Source organism: Canis aureus, chromosome 1, assembly GCF_053574225.1.
Source record: "Canis aureus isolate CA01 chromosome 1, VMU_Caureus_v.1.0, whole genome shotgun sequence".
Lineage (NCBI taxonomy): Eukaryota > Metazoa > Chordata > Mammalia > Carnivora > Canidae > Canis > Canis aureus.
Genome location: NC_135611.1, coordinates 59,604,442 through 59,630,807, shown reverse-complemented (window position 1 = coordinate 59,630,807; position 26,366 = coordinate 59,604,442). Strand labels below are relative to the sequence as shown.

At 37.0% G+C, this 26,366-nt stretch overlaps 1 protein-coding gene and 1 long non-coding RNA gene across 3 annotated transcripts in view; one reads left to right on the top strand and one right to left on the bottom strand.

Moving 5' to 3' along the window:
* Window positions 1–26,366, top strand: part of MAN1A1 (mannosidase alpha class 1A member 1) — a 174,198-nt gene that overhangs the window by 137,233 nt on the left and 10,599 nt on the right. Inside the window, exons 6-10 of the mRNA XM_077901305.1 lie at window positions 9,015–9,138; window positions 11,065–11,158; window positions 18,041–18,156; window positions 23,366–23,585; window positions 24,316–24,488. Of these exons, the coding sequence (XP_077757431.1) occupies window positions 9,015–9,138; window positions 11,065–11,158; window positions 18,041–18,156; window positions 23,366–23,585; window positions 24,316–24,488 (727 nt within the window). The remainder of the gene's footprint in view (window positions 1–9,014; window positions 9,139–11,064; window positions 11,159–18,040; window positions 18,157–23,365; window positions 23,586–24,315; window positions 24,489–26,366) is intronic.
* LOC144315981 (uncharacterized) lies at window positions 6,923–16,447 on the bottom strand. Of its 2 annotated transcripts, none has more exons than XR_013381728.1 (4): window positions 16,238–16,447; window positions 15,836–15,985; window positions 14,525–14,700; window positions 6,923–7,099 (listed from the first exon to the last, which is right to left on the bottom strand). It is a non-coding gene; the product is annotated as an uncharacterized LOC144315981 (long non-coding RNA). The 2 variants fall into 2 exon arrangements; XR_013381727.1 differs by having other exon boundaries at window positions 15,877–15,985.

The following is a 26,366-nucleotide window of genomic DNA, read 5'->3' as shown; positions in this document are numbered from 1 at the left end:
GACCTATTCAGTCTCTTGTCATGACTTTTTCTTCTTTATATTCTTAAGACTTTAGTTGCCAGACTGTTTCCTAACACCGTATTCCACAGCCTCTAAACCATAAGTTGCAGGCAGAAGGCAGGAAAATGAGAATGAAGTAGTTGGATAGCTTTATTCTCCAGCATCCATTCAGAGTAATCCCTGAATCTATTTGTTCTTACAAGCTATGCACATATCTTTGTTTGTGTGATACTTCTTACGTAAAAAATCAAAACCAAGAAAAGCTACCATTTTAAATTATAAGGTGGTTTACTCAACCAGAATTTCTTTTGGTTGGTTAGAGTTGCATTACATGTTCAAAGAAACATCTGAATTTACATAATGGAGCCTAAAAGAACACACTAATTATTGGCCCTGATCACCTGAACATCATCTATTTTCTTGAACTTTCTCCCTGTTAATTCATCATTTGGAATTTGAATAGCATTTGTAGCATTTAGCTACATTTTCCCACTACAGGTTCCTTAATTAAGCAATTTTTTTTTTTTTTTTGCTTTAAAAACAATCTATTGCCCACTCTGTAGTGATAACTAATTTATGAAGTAAGCATCAGGGAATGAATCTTTCCCAGTTACTCCCCAGTAATTTAATATCTGGAAAAGACCTACAATGAGGATCTGTGGAGCTTGGTAATGAAATATCAATGTACTTCATATACCAGTCAGATGAAGCTCACATTCTTTCATAAAAATTTAATTAGACCCACTTGATTTCTTTGCTGAAGACTTCTGAATAATGCCCAAAGGAAAAACAGAAATGGTTCTCCAGAAAATTGTTTTGCTTCTACTCAGGTGTGTAAACAAAAACTTAACTGAGTTGCAGTTGATATCCCAACCCTCCAAAATTTCAGAGCAAGCCGTCCTGACCAGTATGATGCTGCAAGGATAAGATTTAAGCAATCTCTAGGTACTCCACACATACTCACTGAAAAATCCCATTGATTATTTCAACTCCAAAGTCAGGTGGTTCTTTAGTAAATTGAGGATTTTTATTTCTTTTTTTATTTTATTTTATTTATTTATTCATGAGACACACATACAGAGAGAGAAAGAGAAAGAGGCAGAGACACAGGCAGAGGGAGAAGCAGGCTCCATGCAGGGAGCCCGACGTGGGACTAGATCCCAGTTTCCAGTATCAGGCCCTGGGCTGAAGGCGGCGCTAAACCGCTGAGCCACCCAGGCTGCCCCAGAATTTTTATTTCAGTGTTCCTTTTCTAAACCTGTATTCCAGATGAAATCATTATCACCCCCAGAACTCTTATTTATATATACTATGCCTTCAGAGAAAAGTTATGTGAAATTTGATAATAAGGCAAAAAGGTGAGTATGCTATCAAGTCATGTTACAGTAAAAGATTATCTAGGGAATTGGATTTAATTCAAATCCTTATATACTGTTGATTAAAGGTCCTAGAACTAGTGAGGTTACGTGTTAAATTGTGGAATTTTGATGAAATATAGATTTTATAGAGTTGCGAATAATTTGTCTGGTGGTAAAGATAATCCAAAAGTTACAATTTGTGATGCTGTTGGACATGACTTAGTGTTATAGCTGGCTAGAAAGGTATTCCTAGCATTGCCTAAAACAACTAATTTCTCAATGCTCTTTGATTGTTTTATTAGCTTACTAGTTCCTTTCTTAATTGAGTTCAATAAAATATTTGACATCTAAAAAAACTTTAGTGTGTTTCCTATAGTGTTTGATGTTTGCATTGCACAGTATCTGGCACATGGAAAGCGCTGAATAAATTATGGTTAACTGACTGGCTCAATCTTACTGGACTTTGGCAAGTTGTACCCCCAGAGTACTTATGTTTTAACCTGTTGAACAAAGTCATTTAATATTATCCTCTTATACTGCAGAATTTCTGCCAAAAACTAACATTAGTTTTGGCATAATTGATAGTGAACTGTTCTTTCCAATAGTAATTGTTGTATAGCTTCAGCTGTGTCTTAAGACCAATGGTGCCAGGCTTTTAGCTTTCATGGGCCACATAAAATTGCCCTAATTATTGTGAGGCTGGCTTTAGATTACCAATGTTTTCATTTTATCAAAAAAGCAAAACAAAACAGTACCCTACCTATTAGCATCATTATTTTATTTAAAAAGGAAAACCTTAACATCGCAAAACTAGGAAGGAAGTAAATTGGAATCAAAGATGATCATTTAAATTGAATAAAATTTAGCCTTCGTAATTGTTTACCACCCTGTTCTTCTTTTCCTCATTTCACCATATCTCAACTAGAAATCACAACTTCAGAATACTTCAAGTTTGTGATAGAAAACTAGTTATCAGCCTAGAAAGGAAGTTTTTCTTAGATTGGCTATAAAAAGGCTTGTGTATGGTAATGCTAAATATAAGGATTATATTATTGAGCTATAAATTAAGGGTAGGAGCCAATGACATAGACCTTTCATTATTTTTTTAATTTTATGAAATGAAGATGTGTTAAACACTTTTTTTTTTCTTAGTACCAACTTAGACTTTGGGATTAGACTTTTAGTGTATAAAGCAGAATCTTTGTCCGTGAGGATCTTAGAATCTAGAAGGAAACAATCCTGGCCATTCTGGTTACAGAAAGAGACTGAAGAGCAGAATTTGAAGAATTAAAAGCCTGGAATCTGTACTGATTTCATTTATCTTGATCCATAGATGACCCATGGACCCATAGACCCATAGAATGAAAGTCAAAGGGATAAATAAACATAGCCAAATTTCACTGTAATCTCAGGTCTAAAGTCATGTCTTAGAGTGATGATATATGTTAAAGTAATGAAACAATTGTGTCTAAAATGTCTGACAAATTAATATTAATGAGTTACCATTTCTGAAGATGGAATACAGTGTGCTCCTATTCCATCCTAAGGTTTATTAGAAAAGTGTCTGGATATAAATGCTTGTTTGTGGTTTCTCCTTCCTCAGTTTTAAAGGACTTAATGCAATGATTTATAGTAGATGAAATGCAGATATCCTAAGTTTCTAGAGGCTACCAAATGTGGCAAGATATAATAGGTCCACACCATTAAGAAATAACTCTATAAACAGTAGACATTTATGCCTCCAATACACATTCCCAAATCCATCCTCATTATTAGTTTAGACAATTAAATTAACATCTTCCAGCTGAAATCTAGACATGTTTGCATGAAAATTAGTTAGCTTTAAAAAAAAAGGTAGACTTACCCCCAAATTGTTTACAGTGGCAAAGAGTAAATGAAAAATAAATTGGTTTCAATGTCTATCAATAAATGTACATTTAAATAAATAGAATACAGTTGACTCTTGAACAACATAGGTTTGAACTGTGTGGGTCTCTGTATGTGTGGAGCTTTTTCCAGTATATACAGTATAGTACTATAAATGTATTTTCTCCTCCTAATGGTTTTCTTGACATTTTCTTTTCTCTAGCTTACTTTATCATAAGAATACAGTATATAATACATATAACACACAAAATATGTATTAGTTATTTATGTTATTGATAAGGCTTCCAGTCAATAGTCAATACTAATAGTGCACTATTAGTATTTAAGTTTTACAGGAATCAAAAGTTATACATGAATTTTCAACAGCATAGGAAGTCAACACCCTTAACCCCTATATTGTTCAAGGGTCACCTCAACATCCATTCAGTCAGGTATCTTCACTCAACAACAATGATGTACATTGATCAGTATGGGAAATGTCCATGAAAAATATGATATACGTTTAAAAGAAGATGTAGAATATAATTCCTTTTTTTTTCTTAATACAATAGAGTAAATGTGTGTGCATGCCCACAAATTTTAAATGCATTCTAATGCTTTCTAATCAGTACTACTAGCCTCTTCGGAGTGTTCCCCAAACTTAATAGGATATCCCAGTTTGCCCAATAACTAGGCAGAAACTGCACTCAACTTATTTGCAGTCTGTTGATAATGGCTAGCAAGGAAATCTTACCCAAAGGACAGCTGGAAAACAGAATTTTAGCATCTTTGGACCTGTGGAGCAGATTATTTATGGAATTAGAGAGGGCTTCTCACCATTTATATTTTTGCAAACCCCAACTTCTCCTCTAATCCTAGTAGATAGTTAAGTACAGGGACTGCAGTATTGTCAGAATAACTAAAATAATGAGTATTTAGTTTCAATTCTGTCTAAAATAACTACCCATAAGGCAAAGCAAGGTAGCTAATTTTAAAATATTATTTTAGCCTTTGGTTCAAAAAATTAAGTGTGGAAATTCTTTAGAGATTTAACCCACATGCTGCTGTTCAGAAGCAGTAAACCATGGCTTGTGAATTAATCAAATGACTCCCCTCAGCACCATTTCCCTGTAGATGGCTCTTGGGGAAGTAGTCCTCCCCAGTGGAATCTTCTATAGTTGAGCTATAATAGAATCTTGACTCGTCCTAGAATGCCAGCCCCTGAAATTATTAGTCCCACTCTCACTGAAGTCTTAGACTACAAACTTGAAAGATTAGCATTGTGTGAATCTGTTCAGGAAGGAGGCATTGGTAGTAAGTGAAGCTGAAATTGCTTAATCTCAAAATCAACTCACTTGGGAAATACAGTTAAAATGAAACAGTCGTTCATGAACTTTGTAATTATTCTTTCCTAATTTGTGCTAAAATCCAAAAGGAATAATATTGGATTATCTGCTCTTTTGAATTAAATATCCCTATGAGCCCCTAATTTGCATATGTAAGTAAGGTTTTACCATAATATACAGAATGTTGGGAATTTTTTTCTCCCAAAACTTGTTAACTCCATAGCCCCAAGGAGTAACCTGTGTTTTGAACTTTGAACTTGAAAGGCGTTTGTTTACTGATCAGCTCTTCAGAAATTACTCAGACAAGAATCCTCAAGAAAATTGTTTATTGGCCCATTTCCCATTTTGCATAAAGAAGCAAGCAGCAAGAAAGAATAAACTGAAAATCATAGCTAATCAAGACTATATAACTGTTTAATGCTTTGTTTACATATTCATCTGACAATTTTTTAGAATTGTTTCAGTTCTGTAAATTCTTTATTTGTTGTGTTTGATTATGCTAAATGGCCAAACGTTATTTCTTAATGATCCAAATTGTATCTGGACAGCGTCTATAACCTTTCATTGTGGGTACCTTGGTTTAAGATTATTTTGAAGGAATATACCATCAATCCTGAATAACTTTCCAGCTACTTGATTATTAGAAGCTCTAGGAGGAGGTAGCAGCTCTCCTATGAGATTTAAACATGAGTAGAATAGCAATGTTAGTAAGGTAATTCCTTTCTCTGGTGTCACTAACCATTCCTAGGAAAAGGAAAAAAAAAAAAGCATAATGCCCATTGCTTATCAGAGCTATGAGGTCAGTAAATAATTATATCTTCTTGTTTTTGAGTGTAGTAGGATGTGGAAGTATATTACTACTGCTAAAGAACTACATTCAAGTTATATTCTCTAAAGCAACAAAATAGTATTTTTCAAAAGAATCATAGTGACTCAGTCTTTTAAAGACATGTTTCTAGTTGCACTTGCCAAAACCAGTTATTTGTTGTTGTGATGTTTTATCTTCAAAGAATTATTACCTTTGTAGAATACTGAAAATTTAAATTAAAAGTTGAAAGATATGTATTAAATAATACTCCAATTTAAAATGGAAGAACTGAGGATTGGAGGAAACAGAAATAAGTGAAATTAGAGTGATACAAAAGTTTGAAGTTCTGCTTCAGGATCCTTTGAACCACACACTTGGCAGTTTTCCAAATCATGTTAATTGCCTTTTTGTGTATACATTTCCATATGCTGACTCATCATTTTGGCTTAAAAAGCAATCATTGTAACAAGACTGGGAATATTTAAATATTCTTCCCTTTTATGCCTGCCTGATGGAACTAATGGTTTCTGAACACAAACTGTTATTTTTAAAATATTTTTCTAAAGTATTATTAGTGTTTGTAAAATAGATAAAGAAAAAATAAAGAACACCATGACTACCTTTAAAATATCATGATAACAGAACTGAAGTTGAAAACGATTTAAATCCCCTACTCTCTCAAATGAGATTGATTTTGACCCAGAGGTCTAGAAACCTTTAGCATTTGGTATCATGGGATGCCAAGGGCATCCTGACCCCCAGACCAAAGGAGCAGAACTCTGTTCCGTACTCACTTACCATCATTTTGATGTCAGATGCCCAGTGTCTGTATGTATCAGTTTAGAAATTAGAGCCACACAAATATATGGGTTCCTCAATAGACTTTTAGAATTTAGAGACAAAAAGACCATAGAAATCATTCTATGAGTGTCCAAAACTGGTTCTGATACAGTGCCGTGCAAACAGATAGCCATTTCCCCTAATACACACGTAATTTAGCTGGCATGGCCTATGGCGTGTGCCCCAAGCCCTCCCCAGACTAACCTCTAGTCATTGCACCTTTGCCTAAGAAAAGGATAATGACCTTATTAAATATCTAGATATAACAGTGGCCTCTCTGACTTCTTGGAACCCTTCTCTCATTTCTGTTTGAGAGCTAGCACAACTATCGATCTTACACTTTTACTGAAATACATTAATTCTGTAGGTTGCAAAAATGGTAACCAAAGCTGTTCTTTCATATAAACATACCATGCATTCTAAACTCAGCTTTCTGTTAGCAGGATATATCCTTTGCTAGTGCATTTACTGTTCTTGCTCCCTATGTAATTAAACAGTGATAGAAAAGTATGCTGTTTTCCTTCTGATACGAATGGGTCCAAAGGAGAAAGAAAGAATACATATATAACCCTTTTAAATCTTAATTTTTTAACATATTGAAATTTTTTCCAGTGTATCTCTGGTTTTCTCTTAATTAACCACATTAATAGCAAGGAACAAATGCATGAATACAAAAGTAATTTGAATTTTATTTTGGTACATTATATTACTTGAGTTTCTCATCTCAGTGTGCCACCACACTCTCATACCCTGAATTGAAAAGAACTGGTCTTTGAAGATCTGGAAACTGGGTGGGTTCTTAGCACACCGTCCTCTTCCTTCTTCAGGACAAAGTCATTGCCTCTTACTTTGGTATTGTGACTTTGATTTTAGTAGCTTCTCTAGAACACAGAAATTTTTAGTTTTGCTTAATTAGGTTTATTGACTTTGGTCAGTGAGAGAATGGTTGGAACAAAAAGAAATGTGTCTTGACAACAAATTGATGACCAATTACCATGTGCACTTGCCATATGTTAATAAAATTTGAAAGTAGTTGTTCATCCTATTTGGATGATTGGCTATTCCTTTCATCTAAGCCAACCATGAAAATAAATCCTAATTAACCTTCCCAGAATGGAAGAAATACAAGACATTTTTAAAGACAAATGAATATGTGATTTTCAAATCTCCTTTATTTCTGTTTACTTTTTTATTACTACAAATCTATGTTTGAAGATAAAAATCTAGGTTTTGCTCTCAAAAGCAACAGAAGAGTGAGGCCAATCTAGATTTTTAGAGACCAGTTGTCCTTGTTGTTTTCCTTCTCTTACACATTCCTGAGCAGAAGTTAGGACAGCTGAAAAGAGTTGTGAATGATCTAATGCAAAAAACAAACAGGGAAGAAAATCGAGGGACACCAAGAGCAGTGTTCAAAGGGAGCCAACTTGGAAAGGGAAGAAAGTGAGAAATCCACAAGCCTCCAAGACCTGCCCCCAATTGATCCTTAGAGTCTTCTCTCCCGCCACCCTGCGTTCCCTCCACTCAGCAGTATCAGGAGGTTCTTCTAGATCCTGGCTGTCCCTTCTGTGTACTCTCAATATCCAGATGCTCCCTCTCATCATTCTTCCCTCACTAATTCATATTCATTCTTCAACAATCAACTCAGGAGTCTGCTCCTTGCAGAAGCCTTCTGTGCCCTCCACCGTGTAGGATTACATGTCCTGGCCCTAGGTGCTCAGAGACCCTTTCACATGTTTACTTATCTTGGCACTTAACCATATTTAATTGGAATTATCTCTGCTTAGGTTACTCTCTCACATTGCACTATAAGTCTTTAAGAAAAGAGTGATTTGTTCATTGTAATCATCCTTGGAACCCAGAGCTATGCAGGGTCCCTGGCAAATGAGAGGAATGCAATAAATGAGCATCTGAAATAAAACCAAAATGTTGGTTTTCAGCTTTCTGCAAGGGAACTTACCAGTCACATCCTTGACTTTATTCTTTATTTCAGTTATCACGTTAATTCCTGACGTTTTAAGTGGCTCTCCAAAAGTAAACTGAACCCAAGAGTATGACTGTGGCTCAAAAGCCACTTTATGTGTAGTTGTGTGTGTGGACATGTAGGACCAACTCTTTAAAAACCATTTCTCTGTGATGAGGCAATAATTTTTGCAGCTCATGCCTTTTGATCCCTTTCAGATTTGAATCATATAGTTCTGTTAAAATTCTTGAACATAGATTAAATGGGTCACAGGATAAGTGAGTGCCCTGGATAATATACTTAGAAAATTGTGTGAAGGAAAACAAAAGAAAGCCTAGTAAGTGGAGAGAAGGCTTGGGGACAGAGGGAATGAGTATATAACCAAGGAATCTTTGAAATTTATCTTATATCAAAGAAAAATTATAAATATAATATGAATGTCTATAATAGTGCATGGACTCTCAGGTTGAAATTAATTAAAATATTGGAGGGCTTTATGGGGGATTTGGGGCAGGGGAGGTGTGTGTTTTATATTCTATTTGGAATGGGTGTGCATCTCTATATGGCACCTGTACTTTCCAAAGTATTTGTTCATCAACATCAAGCACATAGAAACTTTTTTCTGACTTATGTCAACACTGATTTTCAGTTTATAGGTAAGGGTCAAAGCCTGAAACCAGTAGCCAAAGACAACAATGCTGGACATTTTTTAATAACCAGAGTAGACTATTAGCTGAGATGCCATTATTCGGAACAGGTCTCTTTCACTTCTATTTAAGCCTGCAAAAATCAGAATTGTTCTGACCCATAACTCTTGACTCTCTTCTCTTCTTTAGTGGAATTGGAAGGAACTGGCCCTGGGCCTCAGGAGGCAGCAGTATTTTGGCAGAATTTGGAACTCTGCATTTGGAGTTTCTCCACCTGAGCCACTTATCAGGAAACCCCATCTTTGCCGAAAAGGTGAGATCCCCCAATACACCTTGCATTGCAATGCTGTACTTAATGAGAAACAATATCCTCTCCTGGAAGATTTAGTAATATTAGATATGGAAAAGAATAACCAAGTTTAATAGAGTTCTTCAGGAAGTTTTGTTACATGCAGCATTTCATTTTACCGAACTGTAACCCCGCAGTCTTTCCATGGCTCTAACTCAGCATGAGACAGTGTGGTGTACACGTCTGATTCTCTAGACCTCGAGCAAGTCACTTTCCCTCTCTGATATTTTTTTTCCTGATCTAAAAATACATAGTGTTGTATGGACCATGTGAAAGACTTTTTAAACTCAAAGTATACAAATTCGAGTATAATACAAATTGAATCTGTTTCTAATTTTCAAGAAACAACCCGTAGATATGTGAGTAAATCTATATTTCGCCCACCACTCTGCTCTCAGCTTTTGTCCCACTTGCATTTCCTCTTCATAGCAAAATTCCCTGAGAGAATTGTCTCTGTTACCCCCTCTTCTTGTGTCCCCCACTCTTGAACACTTTCCAGTCAGGCTTTTCTGCCCACCACACCTGTCTCGGTGACCAGTGAGTTTTGTGTTGCCAGGTCCGGTGATCATTCTCAGCTCTCATTGTCCTCACCCTCTCAGCATCTGAAGCATGTAGTCACTTCCTTCTCCATGAGGTGCTGCACAGGGCTGCAGGCGTACGGTACTTCCCTGGTTTGCCTCCTTCCTCAGTGGAGTGCTCCTTCGAAGCCTTCTTTGTTGGTTCTTCCCCAATGCCCCAAGCTCTAAATATCACAAAGCCTCAGGACTCAAACTTGAGCCTCTTCTTTTTGTGGTCAGTCTCGACATGATTTCATTCAGTGTCATGGTTCCACATACTGTTTATGTGCTGTTGACTCCAAATTTATCGTTCCAGTCCCAACCTGTCCCCCATTCTGTATCTGACCTTTCCACTAAGAGGTCTGAATGACAGCTGCTGCTCAAAATGCCTCAGACTCAACCCCCAGACCTTTTTCTACTGCAGTCTTCACTGTATTGATAAATTCCACCTCAGTTTACCCAGTAGCTCAGACCACAGATCTTGAGGTCATCCTGGTTCCTCTCTTTTTGGTAAACCTGAGGTTGACTCCATCAGGAAATGCTTTGGCTCTATCCTGTTACCCTGCTGCCACCCTTTCCCGGGACCCACTGTCTCTTGCCTGGACTCTGCTGTACCCACCTGAATCCTGCTTCCTCTCCTGTCCCCTTCAGTCACACCGATCCCGCAAAAACACAAAACTTCAGTGACTTCCCATCACACGTGGAATAAAATAAGCCCTCATTTTGGCCCATGAGGCTTGCATGATGTGGGCCCTGGCTACCTGTCTCCTCTCTGACATTTTCTCCTTTTCTTCCTTACCTCTAGCCTCAGCAGTCTTGCCAAACCTTCTCTCAGGGCACCTCTGCTTGCACCTCCCTCTGCCCCGGTTGCTCTTCCTCCAGCTTTCTGCATGGTTATTCCTTTGCCTCTTTAAGTTTCTGCTCAAACCTCTCCCATCAGGCTCCCCTGACCTCCCTGACTGAGAATGTAACCTCACAACCTCACATCACTTGTCCCACTGTTCTCTATAACCTTTTCATAGATTTATCACCATCTGATATATTTATGTGCTTATTATCTGTCTCCTCCCACTAGAAAGTAAATTCCAAGAGGATAATGACTTTGTTTATCCACTGATAGATCCCCACTTCCTTCTGCAGCGTGTGGCAGATCCGTGTGACCTATATTCACTTACTGCGAATATTCTTGTAAGCTGGTGGCAACCCTCGTAGTTCTAATTCTTTTAAATCAATCTTCTTCCCTAACATGGAGAAATGTAATGGAGAAAGAGAGGAGAATGGCCCCAAAATTGTTTTGTAGATTTTCATAGTAACATTTCATTTTCTGTTGTAGGTAATGAATATTCGAACAGTACTGAACAACCTGGAAAAACCACAAGGCCTTTATCCTAACTATCTGAATCCCAGTAGTGGACAGTGGGGTCAATGTAAGTCAAAAGATTAGTATGGTTTTAGCTCTTTATGGTACCCAGCACTGTTCTAGTAACAGAGAGGAGGAACACAAAAAAAGCACAAATTGTTTTGGGGAATGTTTCAGGAAGAGGAAAGTGGGCATGGTTCCTTTAATAAACAGGCCTGTCGTGAGAGAGACTATAAATGTTACCATGGGTCTTGATTGTTTATTTTTCGTGCATAACTGTGAGCATGATGACATGTAAGCACATTTAAATTTTTAATCAAGAGGGGAAGATCTGGTCAGGTTGTTTGGGCATGTTAGCCCATAACAAGCTGGTCATGTGGATAGAAGGGAAAATTGTTCCTTTATGCTATTGGCTATCATAGTTTTGCACGGAGTAACTAGATCATTCTACTTCATAGCATTTTCTCTTTCTTCTTGGCTCCAAGATGAGAGAGGAACCTGAATCTTTAAGGGTTAGGAAATTGAAAGAGCAAACAGGATGTTTTCTTGACTTAATTTTAAGCCACCAGATAAAGGTTGCCTCCCAGGAGAATTATCTACAGATTAGGAGAAAGTATTATACAAGGAGCCCTCACTTCAGATCCCTTAGGGACCTTAGGGATATGAAGATCCAGAGTAGTTGAAATAAATGTTCTCAAGTTGATTGGAAAAACAGTGGTAGATTAACCCAGCAACAGAGAGTCAAGTCCAGAATATTAAGTGAGGTGCCTGTCTGTGCTGGGGATATTAGCAATGCCTTACAATTTTATTCTAATTTGAGTATTTTCTTTATATGTAACATTATATTCTTAGATGAACATGCCTCCCTGTTACTTTAGAAGAAGTACTTTTCATAAAGAATAATTTAATAGAAAAAAATTGTGCTAAAATCTATGTTTGTTGCCATTTAGCCAAGTGTGGTCTGCAGGTCGCTGGATATCCCTGAGACCATTCAGGGAGTCCACAAGGTCAAAGCTATTTTTACTTCTGCCTTTTTGCTGTGTTGATGTTTGCACTTCTGTTGCAAAAGCAGTGGTGGGTAAAACTACTGAAGTCACAGTGAGAACCGTGGCAGGGGAGCCAGATAGTACTAATAATTGTATTCTTCATTGACAATAAGAAATAAAAAGATGCCAGTTTCACTTATGAATATTTTTAATGAAAAAACTTATTGAGTCTAGTAGATCTCAACCATTGATTATGCTTCTTTGCTGTATAATAGGAAATAGTGTCTACCTCATAGAAAAGCACTTGTGTGATTGAGTCAAAAGCTGAGCCACTCACATACTGCTTCATGGATTAGCATTTTTGCTTGAAAGAACAACTGAACACCATCTTTGGTTATTTAGACTTGGGTAATTGGTACATGTTCTCAAAAAACAAGCCTGCCAATTCAAAGAAAACTGACAGTATCTTTGCCAATGATAGAATTTTAATTTCTAAATGAAAATTAGAATTTTGAGAAATGTATATATGCTACCATGACCTTAATGCCTTTAACTAATACTTAAAGACTTTTCTAGGGCACCTGAGTGGCTCAGTTGGTTAAAGCGTCTGACTCTTGATTTCAGCTCAGGTCATGATCTCTGGGGCATGAGGTGGAGCCCCATGTCGAGCTCCACACTGGTCATGGAGCCTACTTTACTTAAGACTCTCTCTCTCTCTCTTTCTCTGTCTCTCTCCTTCTTCCTCTGCCCCTCCCACCCTCTCTAGAAAAACTTTTCTGATGAGATTAGTGTGATATTAACAAAGGCAATTTATAGGAACCCGTGGGTGGCTCAGCAGTTGAGCGTCTGCCTTCGCCTCAGGGTGTGATCTGGAGTCCCAGGATCGAGTCCCACATCAAGCTCTCTGCAGGGAGCCTGCTTCTCCTCCTATCTATTCTCTGCCTCTCTCTCTCTCTCTCTCTCTCATGAATAAATAAAAATCTTTTTAAAAATGCAGTTTTTTATATTATGTACTGAACTATGTCACCATTTGGAAGATCTGTATAATTCAGTGAACCAGTATTTTCCAAATGACCACTTCATGCTATTACAAAATCATGTGAGGAAAAAGATCCATGCAAAGTGCAAGATGGACCAATGGATTCTAATGTAACAGTACAAAAATTCATTGATGTAATTTCTAATTCCACATTACAACCAACCTTTAAGAAATTTTAACCTTTAAAAAACTATTTGTCAAGTTTTGTTTTAGTATCAGAGAAAAACATCCACAATTATCTGAAAAGGCTCTTTAAATACTTCCCTTTCCAACTGTGTAACAGTGTGAGGCTGAATTTTCTTCATGTATTCCACCAAAATGATATATATCAATGGATTTGAATATACAGATATGAAAACCCAGCTATCTTCTAGTACAGCAAAAATGTAAGATTTGCAAAACTGTAAATCAGTGTCAGTCTTTTAGCTAATCTTTTTAGTTTATAAAATATAACATGTTTATATGAAAAATGTGTTAACGTAATGCTTGTATTATTTTTTTAATTAATAAAATATTTTAATTCAATTTAAATATTTTAAATTTAATTTTCAATATGGTAAATACTTATAGATATTACATAAACAAGTTATTTGGGGGCATTTATTCATTTTTAAGAGTGTAGAAGGTGCTCAGACTAAAAGTTTGAGAACTATTTGGGTATTTGAGAGAAAATAGTAGCTTTCTGAGTACAAGGACCAGATAAGATTCTCTGAAAGGACAGGCATTTGTAGCATTTTCCTTCTCATGAATGACTTTAAAAATTGAAAAAAAATTCTCTATGATTGACTGTTTTCTTCTTGTGACTTAGGATTTAGAAGTCACTGTGAAGAGGGACAAAAAGTGTCAGTTATACTGGAACTGGAAATCCAGTTTTGCCTTCTGGATTGCCAATATGTTGTGTATTTGGCCATGTTTCCTGATGCAGAGGGCCCTTTCTATTTGGATTGCACATGGGCCAGTTTTATAATGGCCAACAAATAGGGTTGATGACTCTCATGTCTGCTCCTCCACCCTCAACCCCACCACCACCCTGTGTTCCAGCCACGAGGGAAACACTTATTTTTTCATTCTTTAGTTAAGGCCCGTTGGTCATATCCAGGTCTTAGTTTGTGCTGTTTCCTCAGCCCTTTTACCTCTCTTCTGACTCTGCCAAGGTCCAGCTGAATTGCTCTTTCTTCTAGGAAGACTCTCTTCTTCAAGACAGTGGTTGGCACCCATTCATCCTCTACTCACCCTCGTCCTCCCTTGCCCCAATACTTTGGGTGTTTTCCTATCCTTACCTTTTTCAAAATGATTCATATACATCCCCATCTTCTAGGGATTCAAAATGTTTGAGGCCAGTGACTTTGTCTTAGTGACATTTGTTAACCTTACTCACTGTATCTTGCACTAGTAGGTGTTTACTTACTTGAATTTTGTGAGTATTCATGCACTCTGTATCCAATCTGTCTTTCCTCCTCTGCTTTTAATAATGGTTCTGTTTATTCTCTGCTCCTCAGTTGTGGCTGAGAGGCAGCATCAGATCCTGGTAACTGATGATATAAAGAGATCTTGCAACTGGAAGCCAGATGTGGGACTCCGTGTCTATAGACAGAACAATTATCATTCTTCCTTGATTAATATAACAACATTAATATACATATAGTGTCACTAGCATCATTGGGGGAATGCTTTGAGAGGTTTAGGTTCAGATGAAATATACAAAATAATAAAAAATAAAGATACTGAGTTTTTAATCCTTTTTGTCTTGATTCTTTTGCTATTTGTTTTCTCTCTTAAGTATTAGGAATTCCTCTCGGGAAGGAAAGAGTAAATTGCCTTCTATAAAGAAGAGCATAATATTTGAGTGACTGCAATACACATTACCTTTGGAACCTTTGGGAATAAAAATACCATATATGTTCTTTGTAGAAGTAGGAGGTCCCTTCCTGCTGATAAAATCAGGCATGTTCTCTCCCACACCCACTAAATATTTACACAGGATTCTGTTGCCAACACAAATAGTCCTTCAGCCATAAGGAAGCATAGTGAGTGATATGCTAAGTTATCAAAAAGGCTTGCTCTTGTTCCTCCTCCATGTTCCTTTATTTTGATTCTTTCCAAATATGAAAAATTCATAGGCAAGAAATAAAAATATGGAATATTAACCTGCATTCACCAAAATAAATTAAACCAAATGTATTATTATGTAACCTTTTTCCTTTTTTAAAGGAAATGCCCAAACTTGCTTCTTCCATCCATTATAGAATCATAACCCAAGGGGAAAGAAAATGAAGCTGCTTCTGGCTGTTAGCGTTCAATTCTCATTGCTTAACTCTGAAGGGCATGTCTGGATCACGGCCATCATTTCCTATTACTTCATTTAGTCCTTGTTGTTTTGACAGTAACCGGACAGTGATTTGCTTTACCATGCTCACTTGCATTTGTCTCCTGCAATCATGTTTATAACAACAGGGCTTGTTATTGATGAGATAGTACTTAGTGTATTTAGTTTGTAAATGTCAGAGGTTTCTGTGGTAATTTCTTGAGGAAATTGCAAAGGTCACTTCAAGCACTGCTGTTTTAAGAATCAAACTTAAAATTATAAAACACTAATTTTACATTAAAATTAAAACCGTACATCTGGACTTTCTGCAATAATAAAAGTCACATATTTCACTACTTAAAAATATAGCCCTTCTCGCTTGAATGGGAATAGTCCTTTTTAAGGTTGACTTACGAGATTTTTCTTTGTTCATCAATTATTTGCTGAGTACCTACTTATATGCAGGCTACTTGGAAGAGCTGATGTGGACCAGGAAACATGATGGGTCTCCTGGATTGTGATCCTTCCGGATTGTGATCCTCTGGAGAAGATGAGACAAATCCTCTGGAGAAGACAGAGAAAAAATTCTATCATTTTAGGAAATTGCAGAGTATAGTAGACATGGGCTATCCCAAAGTGTATAATGAGGGAACCCAGTGGGTGGGGGTCAGGAAAAGCATCTTTGAGGAAGCAACATTTAATCCTAGATAAAAAGTATGAGTAAGAATTACTAAATGAAAGGGAAAGGAGGCAGGGAATGTATATCATGCAGAGAGAACAAGGCCTTTAGAATTCCTGTGGTAGAATGGAGCCTACTGGTTTTGAGGGACCAAAAGAAGAGCCATATGACAAGGGAACAGAGAGCAAATAGATCAGAACCGATGGTGATACAGGGAAGGTGGAGACCACGCAGGGCCTCCCACTCTCCAAAGACCCAAGATTTGAGTCTTTGCCATTAAAGGCTTCCAATTCCGGAGGATCCAGTTCACATGTTAAAAGAGTTGCTGGTATAAATGAGGGAATAGATTGCAGTGGCATTGCCATTAGAACTTTGTGTGATGATGGAAATGTTCTAGATCTTCCCTGTCAGTGAAGTAACCAAGGGCCACTTGTAGCTCCTGAGCACTAGTATGGCCAAGGAACTGAATTATGTTTATTTTATTTTAATTAATTAAATGTAAATAGCTACACAATATCAGAGTGCAGAAGGCCAGATAATTGGCCACTGCAGACTCAGAAACAGGAGATACAGAAACTTCCACCAGGATTGGATTGGCGAGGACGCAGGAGTGGATAGATTCAAGAGATGTATAGGAGGTACAATTAGTAGGGTGCAGTAGCTCATTGGATATGGGGGCAAGGGAGAAAAGTAGTAAAAAATAACTCTCTAGTGTCTAACTTGCACAATTGGGAGGATGGTGGTGCCACTTAGTGAGACAGGAACCAACGGCAGAAGGTAAGATTGAGAAGGAAAAGAGAATGAATTCAGTTTTAACCTGTTCAATGTAGAAGTCCCCACATAAAGCTCCGAGTGGAGTTGTTGGGCAAGTGTCAGGAGAAAATTGTCTTGATGGCTGTATAAAAACAGATTTACTTTTATGTGGCAGAGTCAACAAAAGCCTTATTTGTAAAAAAAAAAAAAAAAAGATACATGAAATTCACTTTGAATTATGAAACTTAAAATACGGATTTCCAGAATCAAGCTGTCTTATTAGTGCTCAAATTCTCCATGAATTCTAGGAATGATATTTCAAATAGATTATGTCTCTGTTTTCGTAGGTAGATGTGCTTTAAAAATTGAAGTATTGATTCAAGCAGTAGGCAAAAGAATACGTTTAGTGTTACATGGTAGAGAGCAAGCAGTTCCAAGTGTGAGATCCCGAGTGGGCTATGGTGTCAGGTGGCCCTTATCACTGTTGTGATCTCCTTTAGCCTCACTCATCATTCTTTTTTTTTTTTTTTTTTTCACTTTTAATGAGGATGCCTACCCTATAAACTCTAAGGTTGTTAGCACTATATGTCATGGATCTGGTATAATAAATAGCAGTGGGGGAGGATTGTAGGAATAGAGTATTAGGAAGGATATGTCCCACCCCACCTTCTTTCTTCCTGGCCTCTCCTGAAAGGATCTTGACCCTACAGATTGATAACACTAGAAAACTCATCAAATAATAATAGTAATCATAAAAAGCTGAGGAGCTTCTTGTTTTATTGCAAGCCAATTCTTTTTAAGGTTTGTTAAGACTTACAGTATTTGACGTAGTTTATGTTATTGAGAGCTAAAGCAATTAAAAACTTGTATAAATATATACTGTGAAACATTTTAATTTGGTGGTTTTAACTAGAGAACTGATTTTTGGAATTACAGTTGATTATATATTTTTTATCTCTGTGTTGACAAAACTACCCTGGTAATTATTTAGAGTATATCACATTAGTTAATAGCACATCTGCTCATTTCAGAATATCTTTCTGAAAACAAGAGATTTGTTGGAATTTAAATGTAATGTTGAGTTGCAGTTGACGTAGGGTTTTGCATCCTAGTTGCTAATGTGATTTTGCTGCATTATCTGAATTAAAGCCTCAATCACTCTGAAATTCATTTTCCTCTCTTTGCAGATCATGTATCAGTTGGAGGGCTCGGAGATAGCTTTTATGAATATTTGCTAAAGGCGTGGTTAATGTCTGACAAGACAGATCTAGAAGCTAAGAAGATGTATTTTGATGCTGTTCAGGTAAACCCAATATTTAAATCATCTTTGCCATTAAACTAACATACAACTTGCAATATTAATCATCCTTTAGTGGGAAACAGAGTACTATATAAGTGGGTTACAAAATATTTCCAGTTAGGCTGAGTTCAGTGTCTGCCAATATAATTATAACAATAGTAATCCCACTTGATGTGTTTAGTTCTAACAGGGCAGTTGAAGTGTTTTATGTGGTTCACATCTCAGTAATGATTCACATACCTGAAAAAGAGGTATTTTTCTTTGAAGTAGTAGGAATTCCATGCTTAGAGTCACAATTATAATCATAGGGAGGAAAAAAAAAAAAACCTAAATTTATATTCTGAAAAGTGACAAAGTTAACACTGCCCAAGATTACAGACATTCCTAATGGCTATCTCTCCATTTGAAGTAAACTTATCTCCAGAGATAGACAATGCTCTCAAATAAAAATCTGAACTAATGGTTTCCTGTGATCCTTTATAATGGAGGAGGAATGAGAGGGAACAAATATTTGTTGCATTGTCTACTGTGAGCTAAGTATGTTAGGCAGATACTTTAAATGAAGTGTTTGTCTCCTCACAATAGCTTAGATACTATTTACCTAGTTTTACAGATATCTCTGAACAGAACCTCAGAAAGGTTGAATATGGAACCAAAATTCAAACTAAAATTTGTGTCACCACTATTCTCTTTTTACCTCATCACTATGGATTTATTTGTGAATAAGAATTTCCATATTACACTTAAATGTTCTTTGCATTCATTAAGTTAGTAAAAATAAGTTAGAAACTGCTTAGCAGGGATCCCTGGGTGGCGCAGCGGTTTAGCGCCTGCCTTTGGCCCGGGGCGTGATCCTGGAGACTCGGGATCGAATCCCACGTCGGGCTCCCGGTGCATGGAGCCTGCTTCTCCCTCTGCCTATGTCTCTGCCTCTCTCTCTCTCTGTGTGTGTGACTATCATAAATAAATAAAAATTTTTAAAAAAAAGTTTTATAAAAAAAAAAGAAACTGCTTAGCAAAGTATATATGAGGTGACCAGTGTAAGAGTAAACTAAGCCTCAAGCAAATGTAAGCCCCATCAAAAATGAAAATAAAATTTGAAAGTAAATAAAGTAAAAGAAGGTTATTTTATGTAAAACACTTGATCTCACACCCAACTTTTCAGAAACAAATTTTTTAGCAGAACCTTTGTGATTGTTAAGCATTTTATATGGTAACTCATATTTCTTAAAAATTATTATCAAGGCATCACAATAAACCACATTATCACAAATAATGTTTTAAAATTGTGGCTAAATAATCAGGAAAATGACTTTTTATTGACTATTTAGAATTTTTTTTATAATCGAGAGTATTAATTTACGGGGGGGGGTGGAAATTTGCAACTCTAATAATGTAGCCACTGTTCTAAAATTAGTCTTCATGAGAGGCGGTCAAAGTAATTTAGACATAGTCCAATTTATTCATTTAAATATATGGGGCGCCTCGGTGGCTCAGTTGGTTAAACATCTGCCTTCAGCTCAAGTCATGATCCCAGAGTCCTGGGATCGAGCCCTACATTCGGCCCCCTGCTCAGCGGAGAGTCTGCCTCTCTCTCTCAAATAAATAAAATCTTTAAAATAAATAATTAAATAAATACACATGCAACTTGCTTTGTTCTGGTTGGCCAGATTGAATATTACTGTGGTTCCCTCCCAAAGGTCAATTAGAAGCATCACTAAGCACAACAGGTATGACTCTTAACTACTCCACCTATAGGAACCAGGACACCTTAGTTAGTATGCTGGCTTTCACTTAGCACAGCCTTAATTAAGGCACACGATGAACATAAAAAGCAAACTAGAATATGGTCCACATGGCCTCTTCCAGGTCTGTTTTTCTTCATTCCTATGAGGTGTCAAGTTTGAAGCTAGGGAATTCTCCATACAGTATGGTTTCTGCTGTGTCGTTTTTTCATTGCTATCCTGGCAGATATTTCAATTATTCTAATCATAAAGTGGCCCCCTAAGATCTTGATGTTTAGGAAAGGCAACTTTAAAATGTTCCGTGAAATATTTTCCTCCAGTTTCTAGAACTATACCCACACAGCTTTTAATATACTGTATTTAGCCAAACCATTGACAGGAAAATCCATTAAGAATAAATGAAGGAAAATGTTTCCTGCTTCTCTTAATAGTGAAAACATTTTCAAGCCATTGTGTTTTCAACTTAGAAAGCAAAGCTAGAACAATTAAATTTCTGATTTGAGAAGTAACCATGTCTTAGAGCGAAGTTTCTTTCTGCTTTAAAAAAAAAAAAAAATCTTACTAATAAGAGAAGATACTGTATATTATTGTCCTGGACAGTTGAGTTACTGGGGATACGGCTCTTCAGTTTTAGCTTCAAGTCGATTTTGGAAAGCATTTAATTCCAGCATGGTCTATTTTCTTTGATTGTTTTAATAACAAAATACTTTGAACTTTCAACTGGCTGTTGTGTTCTCTAGAGACCACACAAAGAATCCACCAGAGTGAACGGGTACATGATGTATTAGACATTTAGGTTTCTAAAAGTTTCATCAAACTAATTTTCTTTTTCAAATATGAAAGGCTAAAATCACAAAATACATGATATTCTTTTTACCTAATCAATTCTCAGATTTAACACCTCTTTTTAGAACCACTAACAACTGTTTTTTCCTCCTTTATATTTATTTACATTTTCCCACGGTTACACAAACATTACTTTGAAGGTCTTGGAACTTCATTGTAGTTTATTTTAAGAGGTAGCAGCTTGGTCAGAATCATGCCAAAAATAATACAGTTCTTTATTCAGGATCCATCTCTAGTCCATGCTCAAAAGCTGTAACTTTTGCCATGTAGAAAGAATAATTTCTTGGGTGGTGAACAGGTATCTGCTTGAAGAACTTTATTGTAGTTGGTGCTATGAGAAGTATAAATAGTTAAGGTGTTCAGTTGCATTAAATAAGAATGAAATATTAATAGAATAAGTCCATCAACAAAATTAGCTAACCACAGTTACTGAGCACAGTAGTGTGTTAATTTATTTCTTACCACCTTGTTTCATCTGTTTATTTCCAGTAAAGGTAGGAAAGGTATTATCTGTGTATTCATTTTCATTCATTCTTCTCTATCACAAGTTTTGTCTGTGTCTACTAGTCCCAAATGGGCATCCTAAAAAACTCAGTTTCTTTTTTTTTTTTTTTTATAATAGCGTAACAGGTATAGACATAGTTATAGCTCTTTTTCTTCTAGGAAGTCATTGGGAGGGAAAAAACATTTCCTCTGACAGTAACTAGGAGTTAATAATTCCAAACAGTTACACTTCATTTTTGCTTTTTAAATATAAGGCTTATTTTATGTTTTCTAGCTATTGTAAAAGAATATCAACAGTCCTAGGGCAAAAACAAAAGAAATTTTACGACTCATTTTTGTAAACATCACTTCTCCCCAATTTTCAGACCTTTATTCTTTTTTTAAGTTTTAATTTTAACTCCAGTTAGTTAACATACAGTGTTATATTAGGTTCAGGTATACAATATAATGACTCAACACTTGCACGCATCACCTGGTGCTCATCACAAGTGCCCTCCTTCATCCCCATCACCTATTTCATCCACCTACTTCCCCTCAGGTAACCATCAGTTTGTTCTCTATAAGTAAGAGCTTGTTTTTTGATTTGTATCTCTCCCATTTTTACCGCTGTACCTTGTTTGTTTTGTCTTTTAAATTCTACGCATGAGTGAAATCATACGGTATTTGTCTTTCTCTGACTTATTTTGCACGACATTATACTCTCTATACTTCCATCCATGTTATTGCAATGGCAAGATTTCATTCCTTTTTATGGCTGGATAATATTCTGTTATTGCCACATCTTCTTTATCTATTGATGAATCAGTGGACACCAGGGCTGCTTCCATGTCTTGGCTATTGTAAATAATGCTGCTATAAACGTTAGGGGTGCACGTATCCCTTTGAATTAGTGTTCTTGTATTCTTCAGATAAACATGCAGTAGTGTGCTTGCTGGATCCTAAGGCAGTTCTATTTTTAACTTTTTGAGGAACCTCCATATTGTTTTCTACCGCTGCACTGGTTTGCATTCCTACTGACAGTGCAAGAGGGTTCCTTTTTCTCCACATCCTCACCACCCCCTGTTGTCTCTTGTGTTGTTTTTAGGCATTCTGACAGGTGTGAGGTGATATCTCATTATAGGTTTGTTTTGTGCATTTCCCTGATGATAAGTGATGATGAGCATCTTTTCATGTGTCTTTTAAAAATTTTTTTCATTGTATGCTAATGTGCTTTTTACTAGAATTCCTAGGGAGAAATTTTTTTTAAGATTATATTTATTTATTCATGAGAGAGACAGAGAAAGAGAGAGAGGGGGAGAGACATAGGCAGAGGGAGAAGCAGGCTGGATCCCAGGACCCTGGCATCATGACCTGAGCCAAAGGGAGACGCTCAACCACTGAGTCACCCAGATGCCCCTCCTAGGGAAGAATTTAATTCAAATGTTATCACACTGGAGATGTGAGGGATGATAAATAAACCTTATCAAGTGCTAGGCACACTACTGACTGCTTCATAAAATAAATGTTGCAGAGTTTTCTCCATAGATACTACTATTCCCATTTTATAGATGAGGATTCTGAGATTTAGGGATACAGCAAGCAAATTACCCACTAAGTCCATAGATAGCAAGTGTCAGAGTTGGAATTTGAGGCCAAGCAATCTGTTTCAAGAACAGCACATCTTTCCTACTCAGTTTACTACCCTCTGAGCTAAGATAACCAAAGGCAGCCTGGATTTTATACTCCAGTATGCTCTATTCCTCATCCCCAGAAGAGCTTGTGCTTTGTGTTGTCCATTGTGAACATGGGAATGCATTAACTGTTACCTCTACACCAGTGGCCTACCTTTGAGAAGGGGATAGCTTTTGAGGTATGAGGACTATGTTTGGTCATGGAATCAGGCAAAACCAACTGGGCTGGCGCGATAGCAATAGTCCTAACTAACCAAACTAATAAGGCATAGACTAGAGGAAGAATACAGAAAGCAGTAACATAACATTGCAGGTGAGTGGGATTTATGACGCCAAACCCAAAACTGGGAGTGAGGTTTTATCCTTTTTCTCTCTTAGTGTTGAGAATGTTTTTAATATAAATTTGGAAGGGGATTTAAAAATGTTGAAAATAAGTATTATTTACAGGCAATCGAGACTCACTTGATCCGCAAGTCTAGTACGGGCCTGACTTACATCGCGGAGTGGAAGGGGGGCCTCTTGGAACACAAGATGGGCCACCTGACCTGCTTTGCTGGAGGCATGTTTGCACTAGGGGCTGATGACGCTCCTGCAGGCCTAACCCAACACTACCTTCAGCTCGGGGCTGAAATTGCCCGGACCTGTTACGAATCTTACAATCGCACATGTGAGTCCATGTTATTCTTCATTTTCAATCTATCCCCATATCCTTTTATTCTATTCAATAAGGAACTTTGTCACTGTTACCACCAGAAGAATGTCCACTGTGCCTCATGAGACTGGAAGCTCATGATAAATATGTTAAAGGAATGTCTGTTTTTTACTTTAAGAAGCACTGTTTTTCTACATAAAAATATCTACCCTTGGTTTACCAAGCAACAAAAATGGAAACCATAAAGCATTAAGCCAGTCGAATTTGTTGATCCTGCTTTAGGTAAATCACATGGGGTAAGAATGTCCCAGGTGCAAAAGAAACTTAGTATTGCATTATTAAGCTTTTCAGTATCTCCATGAATAGAGTCTGGCTCGCTTCTCGTAAAATGGGAGTTTGAAATTTAAATAACCTTTCATGACATAATGACTAACAATTCTCAACCAGCTAACTGGTTTTCCAGCTAACTGATGAGGGGTGTTGTGCCTGGTACCTACCTGGGGGGCACTCAGTAAATGATGGTTAAATTAAATAAAAGATCATTGTGATTTTCCAAAAAAAACTCTCAGATGACTGAATCTTAAAAGGATATTGAATATTAGTTATTATATGATGTTTATAACTGTTCCTTAAAATGATTTGGCATCTCTCTTGAATGTTGTAAAGTACTTTCTAGTTTAATTTGAGTTGTAGAACTGAGGGGTGTCCAAGACAGTAACCCTTGTCATCCCTGCATGCCCTTTAGATATGAAACTGGGACCAGAAGCTTTCAGATTCGATGGCGGTGTTGAAGCCATTGCTACAAGGCAAAATGAAAAATACTACATCCTACGGCCAGAGGTTGTTGAGACGTACATGTACATGTGGCGACTGACTCATGATCCAAAGTACAGGAAATGGGCCTGGGAAGCCGTAGAGGTGATGTTTTAATCTGCTTATATTTCTTATACATAAATGTTGTAGGAAAAAATGTTCAGTGATTTCTATAAATACAGCATATCAACCTTTCTATGATTTTTATAGCTTTTTTGGAGGGCGGCAGGGGGGTGGGGAGAAGGACAGAGAATCTTAAGCATGCTCCACACCCATTGCAGAGTCCAGCAGGGTCTCAGTCTCACAACTCCAATCATGACCAGAGCCAAAATCAAGAGTCAGCTGCTCAAATGACTGAGCCACCCAGGCACCCCTGGTTCTTAAAGCTTTAATCAGACTTCTTCCCAATTCAAGACTGAGTGCTTTCCGTTGTCATCCTATATCCCTGGCTTCAGCTTTGCTTTATGTAACAGTGATATTAATACTTTGATAAAGAAGGGGGTATCTAGAAAGGCATATTATAAAATTAAATTCTCATAGCCATAGAAGTGATGATCAGTTAAGTCCACAGTTACTGACAACTTGGGGATAATCACCCCTGCCTGTTGTCTGTTTCAAGAAGCCACTGTGGTTTTGTTTTTGTTTGGCGGAGGGCGGGTTATAGTCTTTGGGCATTGAAATGAAAATATATGCTTCTACTTAGAGTTTCAACCTAAATTAAAAGGTAAACTGAGGCAAACTCAAAACTGTCCAAAAAAAAAAGTTTATTCAGGAACAGCAGAGGAATTGCAATTCAGGTGAGTCAGTTGAGGATTCAAGGTAGGCTGTACTTACGGACAGGGAATGTAAAGAAGAGAGAATTCAGTTAGAGTCTGTTATAATAAAAAACGAATGGAGACCAGCTTTGGGAATTCCCTGAGCAAAGTCCGGTCATACAAATAAAGCTTAGTTGAACTACTTTGTGAGGCAGCCCGACCGAGGTCATTTCTAATTCATTTCTCTGAAATACCATAAGTAAAACTTCCCAAGTGGTTGATACAAGGCAACCCCCGGCCAACTCCTTACCATCCCAGCATTATTAGGTTTCCATAAATCCAGCGTGTACAGGAAATCAGTCTCTGAGTCCTTAAGTTTTGGTTTCCTGAGGGCACATGAGTAAGATTTTCTGTTTTCTGTCTTCTATTTCCATTTCCATTTTAGAATGAAATTCGTCCACAGAGTAAATTAGCTTAGATCTAACTTTTAGAAAGAACCTATAGAAGAACTACTTTGTGCAACAATATTCATTCACTGATCTCAGCTTTCCCTGGATATCTCTAAGCTTTCCGTCTGTCCAGTGTGCTGTCTGAATTGTCTTTGTCACCCTTTGGGTCTCTATCTACAAAACATGGCCTATCATCTTCCTAAACTAATCTAGTGAATTCTGTGTGCTGGTGCCAGGGGCTGTGCCCTCCAAAATGCATCAAACGATAATTTTAGGAGCTATCATTCTGGAAGGAGTTGTGGTGGAGCATTGAGGGGATAAGAAGAAGCTAACGCTTTAATTAAACTCACTGTTAGAGAGTTAGCCGTCTTTAAAACCTGACCGTTAGAAACCTTTTCTCGGGAAATCTAAAAAAAACATATTGCCTTTGTTTAAGTTATAACTAATCTCTTAGAAGCCGTTGTTGAATCTTGCTTATTACTCCCTTCGCGTAGTGTGTGTCTTATCACCAGTCATTAGTCATTTTAAGTAATAACGATTCTGTAGGCCCCTTTTTGTCTTTTTTTTTTCTTGCGAAGTTTTCTAATTATGTTTAGTCAGTGGTAATTCCAATTTCTTTAAATTTAGAGGTTTTGTTCTCTAAAAAAATGTATAAAAATTGAGGTTCATCTAAGCTTTGGCAATAGGAAATTATTTTGTTTTTCAATAGGCCAACAGAAGAATTCAGGCTAATAGTCACTTTGGAAATACCAGTTTAAATTGAAAATATCAGGAATAAT